Below are 19,189 nucleotides of genomic sequence, written 5' to 3' on the forward strand. Positions count from 1 at the left end.
TGACAGGCATAAGCATAAATACATTCTCTCTGGATAAATTCTGAAAAAAATTTATCTAGGGAGATTATTTCCTGTACTACTTCATCTTACTTGCAAACCAAAAAGCACTCGATATCCTAATTTCTTTATGTTGGGAAAGGATGTTGTTGAAATGATTATCGTAAGCATAGGATAATAACGTGAGGGGAGATGAGCAGCTAATTCTTAAACAACCGTATGTTGTGCATATGTTCCTAATACTGATGATAACTTGCAAACAGATAAAAATGAATGCTCAGTAGGCTCAGGGAAGCACCTAGCAATTAGAAGCAAAATGTTAGTTAGAAAGTACGAGTGTAACCTCTGTATCTGCAGTACCCACATGACATAGTCATGAATATTACAGGCACAGAAATATTACATCTAACTTTGAAGACTGTAAAACATTGTACATCAGTTATTTACTTTTCTTGTGCCCTGAAAATGCAGGGAAAACAGAGGTTTTAATTTTTGTGTTAAGAAACCCATCTTCAGGTGAAGTCCTGCCTTATGTCAGCTGTGTTCCAGTTAAGACAGAAGCAGCATCTAAACTGTCTGCTCATTGCTGAGATGAAATGGTGGCGTAGCTTAAGAAATTACCTGAAAGAACTAAATTCTGTGGGTGTTACTAGTCCCTTTCAATGCAAAGGAAATTTTTTTAATTTAGAAACACCACAGAACATTATGCCAGTTTTCAGATGCTTGTATTCCACACACACACAAAAAAATATGATGGAGGGAATGTCGTAAAGTTCTGTGTGGTCTCACTTTTGCTTTTGCATTGTTTTACTTTCCCCTTTCCTAGCTGAATTGCCTTCCCCCCCTTCCTCCCCCCTGTAACTGGTATCTTCAATCATATTTCCAAGTTAGAATCACCCTTATAAATGAAAATTGTAAACATAATCTGGTTATAAAAATTAGGTTTAAATGCTTTCTTGTATTTATGTATTATTCTAGAAGGCTGCACAAACAGTACGTGATGCAGACCTACACAGAATAGTCTGGAAGTTCAGTATTATTTTTTTTTTAACCTGTTTCATTTTTAATGCCTAAAAATAAAACAGAAGAAGAGGGGAACTGATCTCCAGTCTGTAGTTTCAAACCGATACAGGGTAGGTGAAAGCAGAGCTCTTCTGTTGTTAGTACGCTCCAAAAGAGCAGGTGTAATAACAGGCTTTGGAATTATCTGCAGTTGCCTAAAATAAGAGAACATTTTCAAAAAGCTTGAACTTACCAAGCCTGTACTCAAAGGAGGCATGATTTTCATGTGGGGAAGCAGAAGAGAAACCTGTTTTTGTAATTTATGAAACTGGTTTTAGTATAAATTGTATGTATTAGAGGATTATTTGACTCGAGGTATCACATTTGTCAAGGCCAATGCTTGCAGGCAAGAAAAACCTTATGGGAGATGCAGCAAATAGGGCTTTTTATTTGTAGGTCTCAAATGGATTTGATCTTTTAGACTGTACAATTCAACAGTCTTAGGCGAGGCCACTAGTTTAGTAAACCGCTTTGCAAAAATACAGCAGAGAAGGAGGCAAAAAATTAAAAGATGATAACTTAAACCTCACTCGTTGGATCATCAGAGCCACGTCAGTCACAACCTTTCCATTGCAGAATGGTTGTGTAGCTGAACACAGAACTAAGTAGTTTATCCGTTTTGTATTACACGTGGGAAGAAAGACATTCATACTTGGCTGTTTACGTAGCTTTTGCTGGAGAAGTTCCACGGCCACGCATCCGCCACAGTTTGTCCTTGAGCACGCTGCTTCCCTTTCCATGTGCTGGTGTGAAAAGGCTGGGTGGAAACGGCACAGTTGCTATCTCTGCCCTTGAAACATCGGAGTGAGTAACATTTGCCATAATGCCTGATGAAATTGGGGCACATGCTGAGGAGATCAGGCTGAAATACTTCTTTATTAATGCAGAAGATACATCTTTCTTTTTAATTTTTGTGCCCTTTTGTCCAAGTATATTTTGTAGATGTTGGAGGAGTTTTGAGGCAGTACCAGTATTTTTCAGTTGCAGATTTTCTCCTTTTCCATCCTTTTCTGAACTACGGGCTGTCCAAGCCACCAGTCTTGACCACATTCATTAACCAAAGTGCCAAGGACACAAAAGGATGCCTCTCACTTACTTCCTTTACCACAAACGTGTTGGAACAGCTGAGTTTGCCACTAGTTGCAGTGACTGCTAGCATTACAGCTTGGATTGACTTGAAACCTTGCGTGTCCTGTGTTTTTGATCAGAGCAGCACATAACCAGTACGGATTGCGTTGTGGTTAGGCTTGGGAGGGAGGCAGGTTGGGACGAATGAGCCTCGGGTGCTTGCAGTGCAGAGGCTGGAGGAGTAGGTCCAGAGGAAATCCTCCCCCAGTTCAGTGTATGCTCCGTGGGTGGTTTTCAGTTGTGGAATCTTGTCTTGGCCTTTTCTATTTTCTGCCTTTAGGGCACACAAACAACTCTTACCCTCTCACCAAACAGATATCTGCTTGCCCTTACCTTACAAGATTAGGAGAGAGTTTCACACCAGTCTGTTAGATAATGGAGAAATACTGGGTAAGTGTGGCTGGTCTGGTTTCCATTACAGTAGTTGTTGCAACAATATATGTATGACACTTGCAACTTACAAATTGATTTTTTTCTTTTATTTTTTTGCTTAAGCGCATCTATGTTCTGAGGTAGTAAAACAGAAGTAGTGATGAATATAAAAGACAACAATAAGATTTTTCTTGAAACCAAAAATAAATCTGATCTTTGTTTAGTAGCTAAGTAAAACATTGTATTGACTACTTTTTTCTTTTTAGGCAGCAGTAAGAGAAACAACATTTCCTAATACTACTTGTGGTTTTGCTATTTCAGATATAATGTATATATTTAAACAGAGACCCTCAACTTATATCAGGATCTACTGTAACCGACTGTCCCCTCTCCTTGTTTGCTGGGACATAGGACTAGTATTTACACTGCTCATACTAAGCTCTCAAACACTCAGGCTTTGGGCTACTACTATTGCATTGATAGAGTATGGAAGTACTTCCGAAACCTGCTGGTGTTTCATCAGTTACCTCTGGAGTTCTCATTGTCCTCAGACATACAAAAGGAAAATATGTAGAAATCTGCCTGTGAGAAAGGAACAAAAATTGGACTTCATGTACTTTTTTTTCTACCATGAGTAACTTGCATTAATATGGGCAGAGTTTGTTTTCATAAAAACACTGACATGATGTAAAAACTGAATCATTTCCCTTAGTTTTTATTCTTTCAACCTTTCTAACCCAGAAGAGTTGTCATTAGCCACAAGATTCTTCTGACTTGTATTGCTATTTAATCACAATCTTCTCATCTGTAGAAATGTTCTTTTGTTATTGTGTGTGACAGGTATAAATCTGGAAATCAAAATGTGTAGACAGCCTGATAGTATGCACTCAGTTGTTTATTGTGTTTAAACTTGCTGCATCTTCCTGGAAATCTGATATTTCTCAGGTTTTCTGTAATTTCTTTGTGAAATCCTAGCCTCCTTCAGTTGTAGCACTGGAACAAATTCAAGGCTACTAAATACTGATTAAATTCCTTTCCAAAAACTGACTGTAATTAATAACCTATGTAACTAATAACCACATTATTCAGGTCAACTCACATCTTTCACTGCGTAGAACCACCTTTCCACTTACAGATGATGAGTGCTTACTGTGGTTTGCAAAATGTTTAGATCTGCCTGAATGCTAGAGAAGTTGCAGAAATAGTTGTTACTTATTCATACTGGATTGTTTTGAAGATTTCAGGGCTTCCTGAAAGGAACCCTGAGTACTTACACTAAAGCCAGAACTGTGTCTCTGTGTGAAGTTGGTGAGAGTTTGGTTGCAGGGGAATCAGGACTTCCTCTGGTGGGTTTTTTTTTTAAGTAAACAACTTCTTGCTTTGGAGATTCCAGGTTTTCTTCGTAAACTAGAATACTACCCTTTTTCCTGTCTAACGTCATCTTTGTTACTGGAAGACTTTCCTAACACAATGAAACGATGCTTTAAAAGTTGCATTTAATGTTTGAAGTAGATAAAGAAGTATGTTTTCTTCTAATCGTGCTATTGCATAGTACTCTGGGTCCCTGGCAAGCTTTTTAACACAAGAGGAAGGATAATAAACACTGTTATTCATGTACTTTCAGTATTAAACTTTTACAGTGCTTTGGGCTTGTGCTAATTAAAGCCTTTCTTAGCAAAGAAAATAATTTGTTGCCTTATTAAAATTAAACTGCATATGATAAAATGTCTATGTATAGGTACTTTAGGCTTTGAGTTAGACTAAGAAATTCTAATAGTGTGTGCAAATGCTGGATAAGTTGATTCTGTTCCGAGTAGTTAAATGGAGAGAAGATTAGGGCATTTCCCCCTCTGTGAATAGCTGCTTCCAGAGGCATAAAACTTCTCCCTGTTCCCCACACATGCTTTTGCCCTTATGTAGTCCAGGAAGCTTTTGTGACTACTTAAAAGCTATTTTCTTACATTAAAAAAAAAATAGTTGCCAGTTGTTTCTTAAATTTTCAGTGAAATTAATGAAAAATTATGAAGAGAGGAGTGTCTCTCCTTTTCTAGAACCTGTGCTCTGATTTCAGCCTGTGTTGTGTGGCCCTGGCTGCAGGATGAGAGTAGAACGTTGCATATTACCTGTGTCTGAAGCTTTTAATTGAGGATATCAAAGTCAGATTATACTCAGAGAGCATCTCTCCCATCTGTGGCAGTCAGTCAAGTATAGTCTCAGCGCTTGTATCAGCATTCACGTTGGTTATTTGTGTTCTGCAGTAAGCTTGGACTGTAGAATTTTTGTAAACTCCCAGCATATAACATAGTAATAAGGAAAATATTTACCTCGTGAATGAGTTTGTAATACAAACGTTGTAACAGATCGTTGCAAACGATAAAGAAATTCTAGTCTAAAGAGTTAACATTTCAAAATTGCTGGAAGCTTATTCCCCTGAGGAAAATCCTTTGGAGATGCTGAAGACAGTTACCTAGGGGAGAAACTACATCTAGTTTGGTTTGGTTTGGTTTTTTCTAGACTGTAGCCATGCCTGACGCACAGTGATGGCTGCTGCTGGGACCGTGCATTTCCTGCACTAAGAACTGGAAGCTCTCTATTTCCAAAATAGAGAGATAAGCATCTAAATAGGCTAGTTACATTGCACAATTAAGAGAGGTAACATATTCTAAATATTCTAATATTATATAACAGGTTTATTTTGATACAGTGACATTTCTCATGAGTGCTAAGTTTTCTTTTCTTTGTGAGGAAAGAGGAAGTTTACTGAGAACGTAAATGTTGTACTTTTAGTAATATATACTTGGCTTGCCTTGAAGATTTCCTTGATGGTACATCAATGTGAACACTGCATCTCATTGTTTCTCTCAAAGTCTTAATTAATTAAGAGATTGAAGGGATAAGGTATAGTCTAAGTAGCTAAGTTTGGCTTCTGCCCAAGTGGAATTGATATGAAGGTACGTTTGCAAGTTCAGTATGTCAGTCTGGTACGCATTATATTTAAAATATGGTATTATTTGGCATGAGTTTGGGATGGTCCTGTTGTGGATGAAGACCTTCTACAGCTGCATGCAAGTGCCAGTAACACTAAAAACATTATGGGGCCTCTTCTTTATTTCATATTTCAAGAGAAAATATTTGTAGGGGAATTTCATAAGGGATGTTTAACACTGCTTCTGTCTGTGAAAACCGGTATCTTGATTGAAATCTTAGACTTATGGGGAAGGCTAATAAAATATAACTAGTTAAACATCATTTAAAAGCTTTCTGTCTATAAAGCCAAGTGGTCAAGAGAACGATCATGCACTAGACGTTTTGAAGCCATATCTGTATAGTTACATATAGGCGTCTTTTTTTTTTTCACTTGTCATGGGACCAGTGAAGCCTTGCAGCCTACATAACCATGCTTTTGTTCTGTAAACGCTCCTCTTCCCTCAACACCCAAACGATGCTTCATGTTCCTTATGACTCTTTGGGCAGTGTGTGCTACAGATAGCCTCGAGTTACAGTTTCTGCTGGTAACTCCTCCGTCCAAGAATGATAAAGGTCTTGTTGCTTCTGCCCCGAGACAGAAGAACAGACCAACGGATCATAGGGAATCTTGAAAGTCTTTTATCTTGGCTTTTTTTTTTTTTTTAATTACAGTAAGCTTCTGTTCATAGCTTTACGTGTTTAAACAGGGGAAGGAGGTTGGGCTTCATCTTTATGCACTGTAATTTGCAAGCTTCACCTTTTCCAATAATATCATTGCTCTCCTCCTGTATCGATAGTTTGTGCCTCCTTTGTCTAAATTCATAGGCTGCTCTTCTTTAGGAGCATTAAGGTAGAAATTCTAAAGATTCCTCCTTTCTGCAAGGCAAAAAAAAATTCCCAACTTCTAATACTTGTCTTTTTTTTCCTATTTTAATATAGATCTAAACAACACTGAAAAAAACTCAGTCATACCCATCAGATACCTTGTGAGTATACTTCTCTGTGTGTGTGTGCATGTGTCAGTTTTTATATGAACATGTTCAAAGGAAAAAGTCAAGTTTGTCTTTTTGGGACCTACTGTAATGTCTGTTAAGAACTACAGCTGATTTTTGTCAAGATAGCTAATTTGTACACATTTGTGGTAATTTAAAATGTTTCGAGGTTACCTTTTTTTTAAACACTTCTTAAAGTATTTCAAACAAATCTGAAATTTCAAAATACAGGAAATGCAACCTTTTAACTTTTGCTAATGTGAACATTAGCATAACTTGGCTGCAAATTTACAAAGTGGGTTTATGCACATATTTGAAATTCAAATGTTAAAAGTGATTTCAACAGGGTGCCAGTTTTAGGACAAAACATGCTTTCCCAAAAAGACCTTTTTATCATTACTTTGTTACTTCAGGTAGTATTTTGAACATTCTGATGAGGTTTGTTAGCATGTTAGAAAGTTGTTCCAGTAAACTGTAAAAGTTCTTAAGTTAGTGTTCAACATAGAATTGAAGTTTGTTGCTTAGTCAGTTGCTCTCAGGTGTAAAAGCACACATTTCATCACACAGAAATGATTACTAGAGAACATCAGTAGGATGTAATTTTTCAAACACAGTCCTCTTCACACACAGTCTTGCAATCCATTCTGCAACCTAGTTCCGTTTTAAAGACTCAGTATTGATAATCAGTAATAAAATATGAATTTGATATCGTGAAATAATTCTTTAAATCATGACAGTACTGCTATAATTTATTGTGTTATTTGCATCTTATTGGGGCTTAGATGACAAGAGGAGCAGGTCCCGATCCTTTTAGATACGGTAAAAAAAAAAAAAAGGGACAGCTCTTACCCCAGAGACTTCAGTTCACTACTGCCTGGGTGCAATAAGCAAAAGTGGAAAATACCAGTGGAAAAATGATAATTGCAATAAGTATATATTTATAGATACCATTAGTCAATACAGATGTCATTAGAAAGTAGTAAGGAATTCAGTATATGAAAATACGATTTTCAGTTCTTTGTTGTACTAACATGTACACAGAAAATACTCTGAAAATTTTATGGTTTTTCAGTGTTATACAGTGTTATAAGTCCTAAACTGCTTAAATATGTTATAAAATTAATGTGCAGGAGATTAAATTAAATGAAGAAGTTAATTTCTTTTTATAGTATGGGTCAGCCCAGAACACTGGCTAAAAAATTTAAGTAGATACGAGTCCATTACTCTCCTCCCCTTCTAAATTAGATCTCTGTTATTAGCGAGTATTTTTTTTTACCAGCAGGACTAGTGAAAAAGGTACTACTCAGCCTGAATAAAAGCTGTAGTAACTGTCTCATTATATTAGATTGTTTGCATTAGTCCAACAAAGTCTGCTTTTTATCCAAGTCATCATGTCTGGTCATATGTTTTTTGTTGGGAAGCGAGTAGCGGGGTGAGTTCTCTGTGGGTTTATTTTAACATGTAGCATCATGGCTCATCGGCATGCACCGAGGTTTTCTTACTGTAATCTTAGCACTATGGCTGGCTTTTGTTTTAAATACAGCTTAACTTCTGCTTTTGGAGCACTGAATTAACTGGAATGAAAATACCATACAAATTTGTAATATAAAGCAGTAAACCTTCATTTTAGAGAACTGGAGCTTAGGGAAGTGAAATGATTGTTCTTCTGCTGAGGTTTGTCTGTTTGCTGAACCCTTGATGATGATGAGGTTAACTAGAGCAGAATCACAGAATCATTTAGGTTGCAAAAGACTTCCGAGATCATCAAGTCCAACCGTTAACCCAGGGCTGCCAAGTCCATCACTATACCGTGTCCCTAAGCACCGTGCATCCATGTGTATTTTAAACACTTCCAGGGATGGTGATTCCACCACCTCCCTGGGCAGCCTGTCCCAGTGCGTGACCACCCTTTCAGTGAGGACATTTTTCCTAAAATTAATAAAATGATAGAATAAGCATATACATTTTGAAAAGAACATAACACTCACTTTTTAATAAAAAGAATATGCAGAATACTCTTTTTTTTTTTTTCCCTGAACAAGTCTGAGCTTAGTTTAGTGTATTATTCTGTCATTCAATGGTAATTTTACTCTATAAAATTAATTAAAAAAAATAATGTGGTGATCATGTTATTTCAAGTATCCGCAGATCTTTTAATCTTACATTACAATAAATGTTGATACTGGCTACATCACAACTGCAGATGTTGGAATTCTTACTTAAAAACCCAACAGCCTATTAATAAATTTCTGTTAATGCTGTGAGTAGCAGTTGTCTTATTTAACCTGAACTGTTAATTGTAGCCCCTCTTAGCACCTGAGGGTGCCAAATATGTGCACAGAAGTACATTTTGAGGTATACCCACTTTCTTTTAATTCCCGATAGAGCCGTGAACATTCTCTGGCTCTCTTGGGTTCTGCTTGTCAGATTCTGTCCATGAAAGACTGGGCTTTGCCATAAGCTAGTCGGTGCTACTCACTCCCCTACGTGTCTGAGGTGCTGCTCCTTTGTTAGTGCACCTGTGCTTTTACTGTTCCTGCTGTGTGCATTGCTCATGATGTGTTTGCATGCCATCAGGATGAAGATAAGAACCAGTATTTTGCAGGTACCGTTGCAGAGCAGTGGGCTAGCCACAGCTGTGGCTTGCTGTGATGCTTTTGCTTTTTTCCCCACTCAGCTTCGGTCTTTATTCAGGCCCAGTTCTTAATGAGGAAAGATTTCTGACATGGAGACAAAATTTTGCCAAATTGTGCTTCGTTTTGAGTTGGATTAAATTGGTCAAATTGGATTTCAGTTTCCATACCTGGAGTTTTGAAATGCATATATCAAATTAGTTGTTGGAGGGGAAAAGCAAAGCTGTGTAATCCCTTTCCGAGTGTCTGATATTCATAGTTGAAAAGTAATAGATTAGAAATTCAGTTAATAAGAGGCAAAGTTAATAAATCAGGTTTTGAATATTATATAGTTTTTTGATTACAACATGTAGACTCAGCATCAAGATACATTTTAATCTGAGTATAAATCGATGTAATATTCTGAAAAGCAGTAATCTACTGTATCTTTTCTCTGTAGTACAAATATTTAGGGGGAAAACAACTGTTGACCTTTCCCATAATTAAGCAATTGTAGCATTACTCAAGTAGCTTAACCACAATATTATGATGTGAAGGACAGACTTCGTCTCAACAGCCCTGAACTATTCAAACAGAGATAGGGGGGAAGAGTCTTTGAAAAGTAAATATTTGTGGATGCAACAAACAAGTACGGAAAAGATGCATCCTCTTTTGTCTTCAGAGCAGTACGCTGCTGCACCATGCAGTGTACGTGCCTCAAATCAGTTACTTCAGTCTCCTTTGTCTTGATGCATTTGAAGTGAACTTAGAAGGACTAAAACTAATGGATTGACTGCAATAGTACTAATTTAATTCTTTTTTCTTTTTTTTTTTTTTTTTCCCTGCTCCCTGCTTGGCTCTGGTCTTCACCCACAGGTGTCCACTGTTGGCTCTCAAAGGTTACTAAAATTTTAGCAGCTGCTCTGAAAAAGAACAACCTAAGCTTCACTTACTGTCGTTTCTTTCTACACCATACTGCACTGCTGCTTTGCTCTTGCCTGCTTCAGAACACAATAAGAGATTGTCTTTTTTTAAATACCTGCAATGAAACTTAGGCTAGAAGTATGTGCCATTCTCTTGCTGCCTGTGTACTTGTTAATATCTGTGTACAGTATGCTTGTATTTATTCCATGGTATTTTCTTACCAATGCTAAGAAGAAAAAGGCTATGGCAAAACGTTTAAAAGCTAAACCCATCTCGGACAAACCTGGGAGCCCCTACCGTTCTGTCACTCATCTTGACTCACTAGCAAACATAAACATTCCTGGAGCAGACACGTTGGACAAGTTGTTTGACCATGCTTTAGCAAAATTTGGGAAGAAGGACTGTCTCGGGACCAGAGAAATACTGAGTGAAGAAAATGAAATGCAACCAAATGGGAAAGTGTTCAAAAAGGTAAAACTTAATTCTTACTTGGTTTTGAGCTGCTTTGCATCAGCCTCAACAATGGAAGTCTCCTTAGAGGTCTTTCTTAATTATCACCTTATGATATAAAACATCCTTTTAATGCTTGTTAAAGAATAACAGAGTAAAGGATGCACTATTTATTTTACTTCAAGCAAAATGAAAGCAATTTTTTTTTCTTTTAATGAACAGCTTATGTGTGTGTGCTTGTGGGGTTATGACCCCGACGCACATAAGCCTGTAGAGTTGTACCAGCAGCTTCTTGTCATCACAATATGTTTTTTTTCCTCACCAGTTAATTTTAGGAGCGTACAGATGGTTATCCTATGAGGAAGTAAATGAGAAAATGAATCGCTTGGGGAGTGGCCTGACTGCCATGGGACTGACCCCAAAGAGCACTGTTGTCATTTTCTGTGAGACCCGAGCAGAATGGATGATTGTAGCTCTAACCTGCTTCAAGTACAACTTTCCACGTGAGTGCTGAACTTTACTTCTCCTGTATTTTAGAACCCTTTCTCACTACTGGTTTGGTGGTTAAGCATTTTGAATCTCCCAGTCCTGTCACTGATGTTATAAGAATTCCATAAACTTACTTTGCCTGTGGTCTGATTCTTAGAAGTGTCCAGTCTACTCTGTGCGTTGTGGAGATCCCTAAAATTAACTTGTACTTTGAGACTATTTTTTCTGATTTTTATTGTAGTAACATGCTAGATGTTAGAATGACAGAACAGTACCATTACTATTAAGATTATGTTAAAAATACTTTGAAGGTGTCAGTAGTTGCATTTCTCCCTCCAAAATGGGGAATGTTTTTATAGTATTTTCTGTCTGTATCCTGACTTAGGCATCCGAAACATGAAATGGTTATTAGAAGAGAGAAGAATGGTAAAGTAATCAAAATCATACGCTAGTCTGAGGGGTTCTGGTGACATTATTAAGCTGCTAAAAGTTGATTGCAATTATGTATATGGGGTTTTCTTTTTTTGAAATGTTATTTAAGCTGACAGAAATCTGTGATCTGACTTAATGCACACAAACTTCTCCAAGAAGTGGCAGAGGTTACTGTGCACTCACATGCCCAGTCCACGTACAACACACTAGGACCCGTAGCTTATTTTTGTTGCCGCCTTATGTTTTCGCTTGCACTAGGCTGCCCTCTTCTTCTTCCAGTAGTACTAGTAGTAGCTGACCGTGTGAGAAGGTCATACAGTAGAGTATGCAGACAGGCTGCTAAAGGGCAACAAAGGAAGAGGCGACATTGCTGCTGAAGAGGAGAGGATGGTTCATTTGGTCTCGATCCTCATGTTTTGAGAAGCAGGAAGAATCAGCTATATAACATTACTCTCTTTTTGTCCCTTCCACATGAACGTTAAATTCCTTTAATGATTAATGATCTTTGGAGGTTAGACTTTGAGACAGCAGACAATACTAAAGTAAGATTAATACTAAAGTAAGATTTTTTTTTTCAAGAGAGATGATGGGAAGAGGTGAACCCCTTAGTGCCTGTGAGGCACTTAACAGCATCACTGTAGCTAGGCAGGGTTAAAAATAATCTAGCAACATGAAGAACGTTCTGATTCGCTGCCTTGCCCCCATCAGTAATTTCATGGGAGCAAGCAGAGTAGCTGACGCTGCTGAAAGAGCTTCTTGTAGAAGTGCACAGCTTTAAGCCGTGACTGGTGCCCTGAGACGTTTAGTGTCACCTCTCCCCCGAGTTCTGGCTGCAAAGAGAGCTCAGGGCAGAACGCATTCTCAGTTGCTTCCTCTGTGATTGCTTAGTGCATTACTGTTGGGTTTTGGTGGATATCTTTGTTCTGATGATGTCTTCTATACACTAGAATATTTGTTGGAAGGGACCTACAGTGATCATGGAGTCCAACTGCCTGACCAGTTCAGGGCTGACCAAAAGTTAAAGCACGTTGTTAAGAGCATTGTCCGTTTATGCCTGTTACACAGTGACAGGCTTGGGGAATTGACCGAAGGAAACCTGTCACAGCGTCTGACCACCTGATCTGTAAAGAAATGCTTCCTATACAGCCATCTACCTCGTTCCAGAGGTCTCTTGTGGCATAAAATTCTGATAGGGAGAAATTAAAAAGCTGTTTTGTTTCCAAATTAGAAAATTCCCCATGGAGCAGATTTTTTCCCCCTCTCCTCCTGCAGTGCTTTCCAGTAAGCTAAAGCAAGAGCTTTTGCATTTAATATTACTTTAACCTTCTTTTTTCATGTTCTCTCTCCCTCCCCTTACTGTAACAGTTGTTACACTGTATGCCACTCTGGGTGAAGAGGCAGTAACCTATGGTCTCAATGAGTGTGGAGCATCATATCTGGTCACTAGCACAGAACTTCTTGAGAGCAAACTTAAGGTAATTTGTTACCAACCTCACCTGCTACAAGCAATCCTATAATAATTTTACAGTGCATTCGGTGCTGAAAATTTCATTTCTCTCCTATAGACTGCCCTGTCACAAGTCTCCTGTCTTAAACATATCATTTATGTGGACAAGAAGACTATCAATAAATTGGAATACCCTGATAATGTGGAGATTCATAGTATGCAGACAGTAGAAGAGCTGGGAGCCAAACCAGAAAACTGTAAGTGAATCACTTCTCAGAGAACGAATCAAGCAACATTAACAGTGAAATGAGACTTAGGTTAAGAGGGATGCGTAGAGAAAAAAAACACACCCCATGCAGGTCTCTAACACAAAGGCAGTGGCAGATTGCCAGTTCACCCTCTGGCTTCTTGTAAATAAATGGAAAATTTGTTTGATCTCTATTTATTGTCCTGCACCTTTGTTAAAGTGTCAGCTGTTTCAGGATAAAACTGTATTTTTAATTTCATAACCAGAATAAATTTTAAGACTCCAACTTTGTTTTAGGAAGTGAACTAGAATGTAGCGCAGCGTTCCATTTTCTGCTACTCTTACCTTTTATTCATCCTGTTTTCGCTGGTTTTCCTAAGAAAAGAGGAGAAAGCACATGAGGCTTTTTTTTTGCTTATTGGCTTGGAAATGTCTTTTTTTCCTAACCAATCTGTAGCTAAAAAGCACCTCGGGCTAGAGGAATAACCATTGCATCCCTTTTGACAATGGGCAGCCAGGAGCGACTATAAACATTTGCTTTAAAGAAGGAAAAAAGAACCCTGATCACCTCTTTTCCTTAAATCAGCAGTGTGTGCTCAGCCAGATCTCCTTTCTTGTGAGTAAGAGGAGATAAACTGGCAAAATAGCTTTTTGCAGGGAAGCACACATTTGTTACAACTGTTTATTTTTGATCAGCTTAAGGTAGGCATAGGAACCAGCAGTTACCCTGAGGGCTGCTGGTTTATTCTGGTGGTTTTTCCCTAAAAAAACTGCTTCCCTTGCAGACACTTCTGTTGCCTCTCTAGCTGTGAAAGCCATGAAAGCAAATTATTTTCATCCTAAGAATAAATGCCAAGGGATTAAAACAAAAGTCAAAAGTCAAGTGTTGTAAGCTTGCTGCTTTTCCACTAATTAGCAGCTTAGCTGAGGGAAAGTTCGTTTTTTTTAAAAAAAAAAATAAAATTCTTAGCTCTACAGCCTTGATTTTGGAAGAGTAATTGACAGAAAAGCTGATTTGCAGCTTTCTGGGGCATTGGGTTTTTGGTTTTTTTTCTCAACCTGTTGTTTCTCTCCAGTACTGTATTTCTCCCCTTCACTGCCCTTGACAGGTTTACTTGGCCTTCAGAAGGCTGCTTCTGCGAAACTTTCAGTCAGCTGTAAGATGTAAGGGCAAAAGAATCACCCAGGTTGTGTAGATGCCCAAATATTGGTCATTCTTTTCAAAATCTGCCTTCCCCTTAAAAACAAGACCACTCCGCTCTTCATCACTGACTTCTGCATCCACCACTGACCACTTAGCAGCACATTGTGCTTGGCCTTGCTGAGGCACCTGTTTCACACTGGTTGATTACATTGTCACATTAATTACAGAAATAACAATTTAGAAAGTATATAAGGATCAATAACCATTTTCCTCCTGCGTTTTGTAGCAAGCATTCTGCCAAGCAGACCTGTTCCTACAGACTTGGCTTTAGTAATGTACACCAGTGGCTCTACTGGGAGACCTAAAGGAGTGATGATGATGCATAAAAACTTAATAGCTGGAATGACAGGACAGTGCGAGAGAATACCTGGACTGGGGTAAGAAACACTTAGTTGTCATGTGTACAGGGAGATAAAACAGAACCTCTGAAAGATGGAAGTTAATAGAAGGCCTGTTGCTGGCATTGGGCGTTACCAATTTCTTGTGAGCCTACTACTTTTAATTTATAAGAAATGTATCTTGTGTTTGTGAATTTACCCTGTGGTTTGAAAAGTATGCCCTTTAGCTCATCTCACGTGCTGTTTCTACATATATTTTTTTAAATTATTATTATTACCCTTAGCTTTTAGGTCTGTGATGGATGTTTGCGCTCTTGTGCATCAGAAGGTACCGCCAGATAAGGAGGTTCCTCATCTTGTCAAACTTGGGAATTTTTTTTTAATATGTTTTCAGGCAGCTAGAAGCACTTCAGGAAGTATGTCAGAGCCTACCGCTTCCACTGGTCTAGAGACACCACTGTTGGATGGATAGTGCACATGCTGCAGAATCTGCTCAAGTACACTTCACTAAGTGAGCAGAAAAGTAATAAATTGCACCTTAATGGTAGTAAAACCAACTGCAAATTCCCTCATGTTAACATTTTGAGGAAATTTTTCATGAATGTGGATATGTGTCGCTGCATTCACGAAGGGTTTAATAGCTGGAATAAGCTATGTTGCTAAACTCCTTTTGTGATAGGATATAAACCCAGTTCTGACCTGATGCTGAAAGCTTCTGTTAAGTGACAGCTCTGAGTTTCTTGCTGAGAAATCTCTTGAGAAATTATCTCCTGAAATAAGCCTCAGTACTTCAGTAATCAGCTCTCTTTCTACTAATATATTTTAGAAGGAGATACTGTGATGACTGTCAAGGATTTGTAAACCATTGGTGATTATTTTAAAATAGTGATTTCATCCTTAATTTTGTACGTGGGATGAAATTTCCCACAAGGAGAGGAAAGTGGAACATTAAGAAATCATTGAACTTCCTAGAAAACAAGGCAAATCCTGTAATTTATACCGATTTCCGTAAGGTAGGATTTTCCCCACTTTGTTTATAAACTGTGATTTGAAATCACACCCTTCTCGTGTGCAAAATAAGAAGCCTCACTTGTGATCCATCTCTTGCAAACAGTAGCAACTAAGCACACAATAAAACTGTTAGTATTTTCCATCCGCTTGTGCATCATTGTTAATTATAGACAATCCTTTCCTTTCCTAGACCCAAGGATACTTACATTGGTTATTTGCCTTTGGCCCATGTATTAGAATTGACAGCAGAAATTTCTTGCATCACTTACGGCTGCAGGATTGGCTATTCCTCTCCGCTCACACTATCAGATCAGGTGAGGGGCGGGAGGGAAACAAAAGCAAACTTCAGCTTTTGCAGTCTGCGTCCTCCTTGCTTAGCTATCCTCTTTCGCTAAAGAAACGCTGGCGCATACGACACGCTACAGAAACGGTAGTTTTCTTTTCAGAAACGTTCCAGATGAACTACAGCAGCAGGTCATACCATAGAATTTTTATTAAAACCTTTACTTTTATGATACTTAGGAAATCTGAAAGAAAACCTAATAAATGTATGTTGCGTTATCCACTGGATATCAGTGTAAAAACAGCTATTGATAGATTAGCTGAACATAAGAGTTTTTGAAGTGATTTTAAGGGTTTGGTCTCACTTTATCAGTTTTTCATCCAGTTACTGTAGATCTTCTATTTAGCCCTTTTTCCATTTAACAATCAAGATACATAAGAGCAAGTTAAGCTGGAAAAGAATGTTCTGTATGTTTTGCTGGTATAGAGGTGGCGTCAGGCAAAAAAAAAAACCTCCCAGAGGAAGATGGAGGAAAGCAAGTATTAGAGGGAGGAAGCGAGAGAAAGACATAAAAAGTGGACTTAACCAGGTTGGGCTCGTAAAACATCTAGTATTTTGGTTGAATTTGTTGTTAATCTTACCTACTTTTTCCATCACAATGGGGGGAAAAAAAGAATTTACACGGGAAATATTTTTTTGAGGGATGGGAAAGAGATTTAAACAAATTACAAGCTGATACAGGTCCCTCTTTTAAGTCCTCTTCTAAAGAGCTGCTTGGTGTTCAGCTTCATAAATGAATATTTTTCCTTGTTACAGTCAAGTAAAATCAAGAAGGGAAGCAAAGGAGACTGCACTGTACTTAAGCCTACACTGATGGCAGCTGTGCCTGTAAGTATGCAGAAGCAGATATGTTTAGAAAAAAAATGATGCTTCCTATCTTGCTAGAAAAATCTATTTAATGACACTTTTTTTTCCCTCTTCACATGTAAGTCACTATCACTAATAGGGAAAAAGGAGAATATAGAAATTCTGGTTGTCACTAGTTGAACTGAGTACTGGTGCTGCAGATAAGCACAAGAATAAACGTGTGCTAAAGCCAAGACCCTTTTTGATCCAAAACTGTAAATACGTTTTACTAGTTACAAGTTTTACCGGGCTACCGATACAACAACAGGATGCAGAAAGTCTTTGATATTCACAGTGTGAAACTTCTTTTTGCACAGGGAGAAAGCCGGGTGGCTTTGGCTAAGATGGTCACCGTAAGGATATCAGCCGAGTTACAGAACTCGGCAAGTGAGGCTGCGCTGCCATAGCTGTCGGCGTGCTCAGTCTCAGCTGCTTGTCTCCAAAGTCGTTCTTGCTGTTCTTAGGGTGAGCAGGCCATGCTTGGTCTCCTCATGCAAGAAAAAATGATCTGGTGACTATAACTCCTATTGATTTTGTAACTTAGGATGGGCTTTGGGTGACCAGGCTTCTGCATTCCACAAGGTCTTAGTGCTGTCTGAAAAATACACAAGACTTTGCGTCTTTCTAATGCAAAAACCTTCCTCCTATGTCCTGGGATCACATGGGCTGCTTTTATGATTGTATCACACCTGTGGCTCACCACACTGGTAGCACCAGCTTCTGCCACGTGGTGGTGGGGTGTGTGAGCAGGAGGATCTTACCTGGTTCAAGAACAGTGAGCTTTCCTTGGGTTTGGTTGCTTGCAGCACCTTTTATGAATAGCCAAGAGTTTTCAATTGCTCGCATTTTTTTGTTTTATAAAATAATAGTCATGTATATAGGCTTGTTCTTTTTCTTGATAATTGAGTAAAAATTATGATGTCTGAGAACTCCAGCTTTTTGGAAAATACAAATTTAAATTGATTTCCTGGGGGAAATTCAAATGCTAGACTACTGACAAAACACATGTAAATTTTAAATACAATCATAATCCCTCTTGGAAGGATTTTTTTGGTATGGTTTTTTTTGGCACATGCAGACAGCTTCGTATGAACTGCAGAACAGTGATAATGCTGAACCCACCTAAATGTCTCAATTCTACGGACTTACTATCACAAAGAAGTTGGAGAAAAAACAAAACTGAAACTGATGATCCATTTTCAATTGACAGCGTATAGGATCTAGAGTTCAACAAGCTACAGCAAAGAGGAAAAACCTTCAGAAAGCCCCAGCAGGAACAACACTTCCATAATGTCATCTAATAAATATTTCTCTCTCTAGAACTATTTTTTTAATTGTCAAAATATTGTAACATCACCAGTGATTAGAATGTATAAGGAATGAAATAGAAAATAATTCTAACAGAATCCAGAGACACAAGTATTTCTAAATACTTGATACAATCGGAACACTGTAATAAGGGTTAATAGTCCCTTCTAGCCTTTGTAATTATGAATACCTTGTCATGCCTCTGTATTCTTTCAAAAAAGGTACAATTAATTCTGCTTTAAGATATCTGTCTGGCTTTTGGGAATATTAGATGATACTCTGCAGGTAAACTGTGCTGAAAATTGCGCATGGTCTTTTTGAAATTTTAGTTTGTCTAAATCCCAATCACGGAAACCTGAAGGAACTAATCAAAAACAGTAATGAGAGTTGTTTCTACTAAGACTTTAATATTTTGATCTCTGATATTTCATCATTTTCATAGCTTTCTTCTCAATTTTAATTTGACTGTTGTTAGAAAGCACATAAATATTTCAAAGCATTGTGCTCTGTAACAAACTCAGAGCCAATCCTTAAACTTCTGTTAAGTACTTCACCAGTTTGAACACTATTTATTTTAAGTTCTGTGTATTTTAGTGATCATAAGCTTATTATTTTAATGGAAATTAATTTCTTGTCGATGACAGAATTGTGGTTTTTTTGTCAAGTAACTAACTACTAGAGCCATGTTGCTTTGAAAGTTGAAAAACCTCTCGGAAAAGGCAGTGGTGAAATGAAATCCTTTAGTTCGTTCCCTCGGGCTTACCAATTGCCATGGATAAAGTACAGCATCGAGACCAAGCACGATAGGTCTTGCATGGTGTGTACCCACCATTAGCAAAGGGATTTAGCTAAGCTTGAATTCAAAATTTTCTAGATCAGTTTGTCACGTTTTAAGTACAGATTAAGGTGTTAATAAAGCTATGGTATGTTACCCAAGATTTGTAGCTGTGGTTGATAGAGAAGACTTCTTCAGAACGCGGGGTGGAAAGTATTTTAACACCAAATCTAAGGTTCAGACAG

The 19,189-nt window shown here is 38.0% G+C and overlaps 1 protein-coding gene across 3 annotated transcripts in view; it reads left to right on the forward strand.

Annotated features, from left to right (window-relative positions):
* The window catches only part of ACSL4 (acyl-CoA synthetase long chain family member 4), a 40,797-nt gene that overhangs the window by 13,732 nt on the left and 7,876 nt on the right, over positions 1-19,189 (forward strand). Inside the window, exons 3-10 of one of the 3 annotated variants that reach the window (XM_040614481.1) lie at positions 6,466-6,512; positions 10,007-10,525; positions 10,830-11,007; positions 12,791-12,900; positions 12,991-13,129; positions 14,550-14,700; positions 15,863-15,986; positions 16,772-16,843. In XM_040614481.1, coding sequence (XP_040470415.1) covers positions 10,175-10,525; positions 10,830-11,007; positions 12,791-12,900; positions 12,991-13,129; positions 14,550-14,700; positions 15,863-15,986; positions 16,772-16,843 — 1,125 coding nt within the window. In that variant the 5' untranslated portion in view covers positions 6,466-6,512; positions 10,007-10,174. The remainder of the gene's footprint in view (positions 1-6,465; positions 6,513-10,006; positions 10,526-10,829; positions 11,008-12,790; positions 12,901-12,990; positions 13,130-14,549; positions 14,701-15,862; positions 15,987-16,771; positions 16,844-19,189) is intronic. The other 2 variants (XM_040614482.1, XM_040614483.1) reach the window with 2 other exon arrangements.

This window comes from Falco naumanni, chromosome 14 (assembly GCF_017639655.2).
Source record: "Falco naumanni isolate bFalNau1 chromosome 14, bFalNau1.pat, whole genome shotgun sequence".
NCBI classification, from domain to species: domain Eukaryota; kingdom Metazoa; phylum Chordata; class Aves; order Falconiformes; family Falconidae; genus Falco; species Falco naumanni.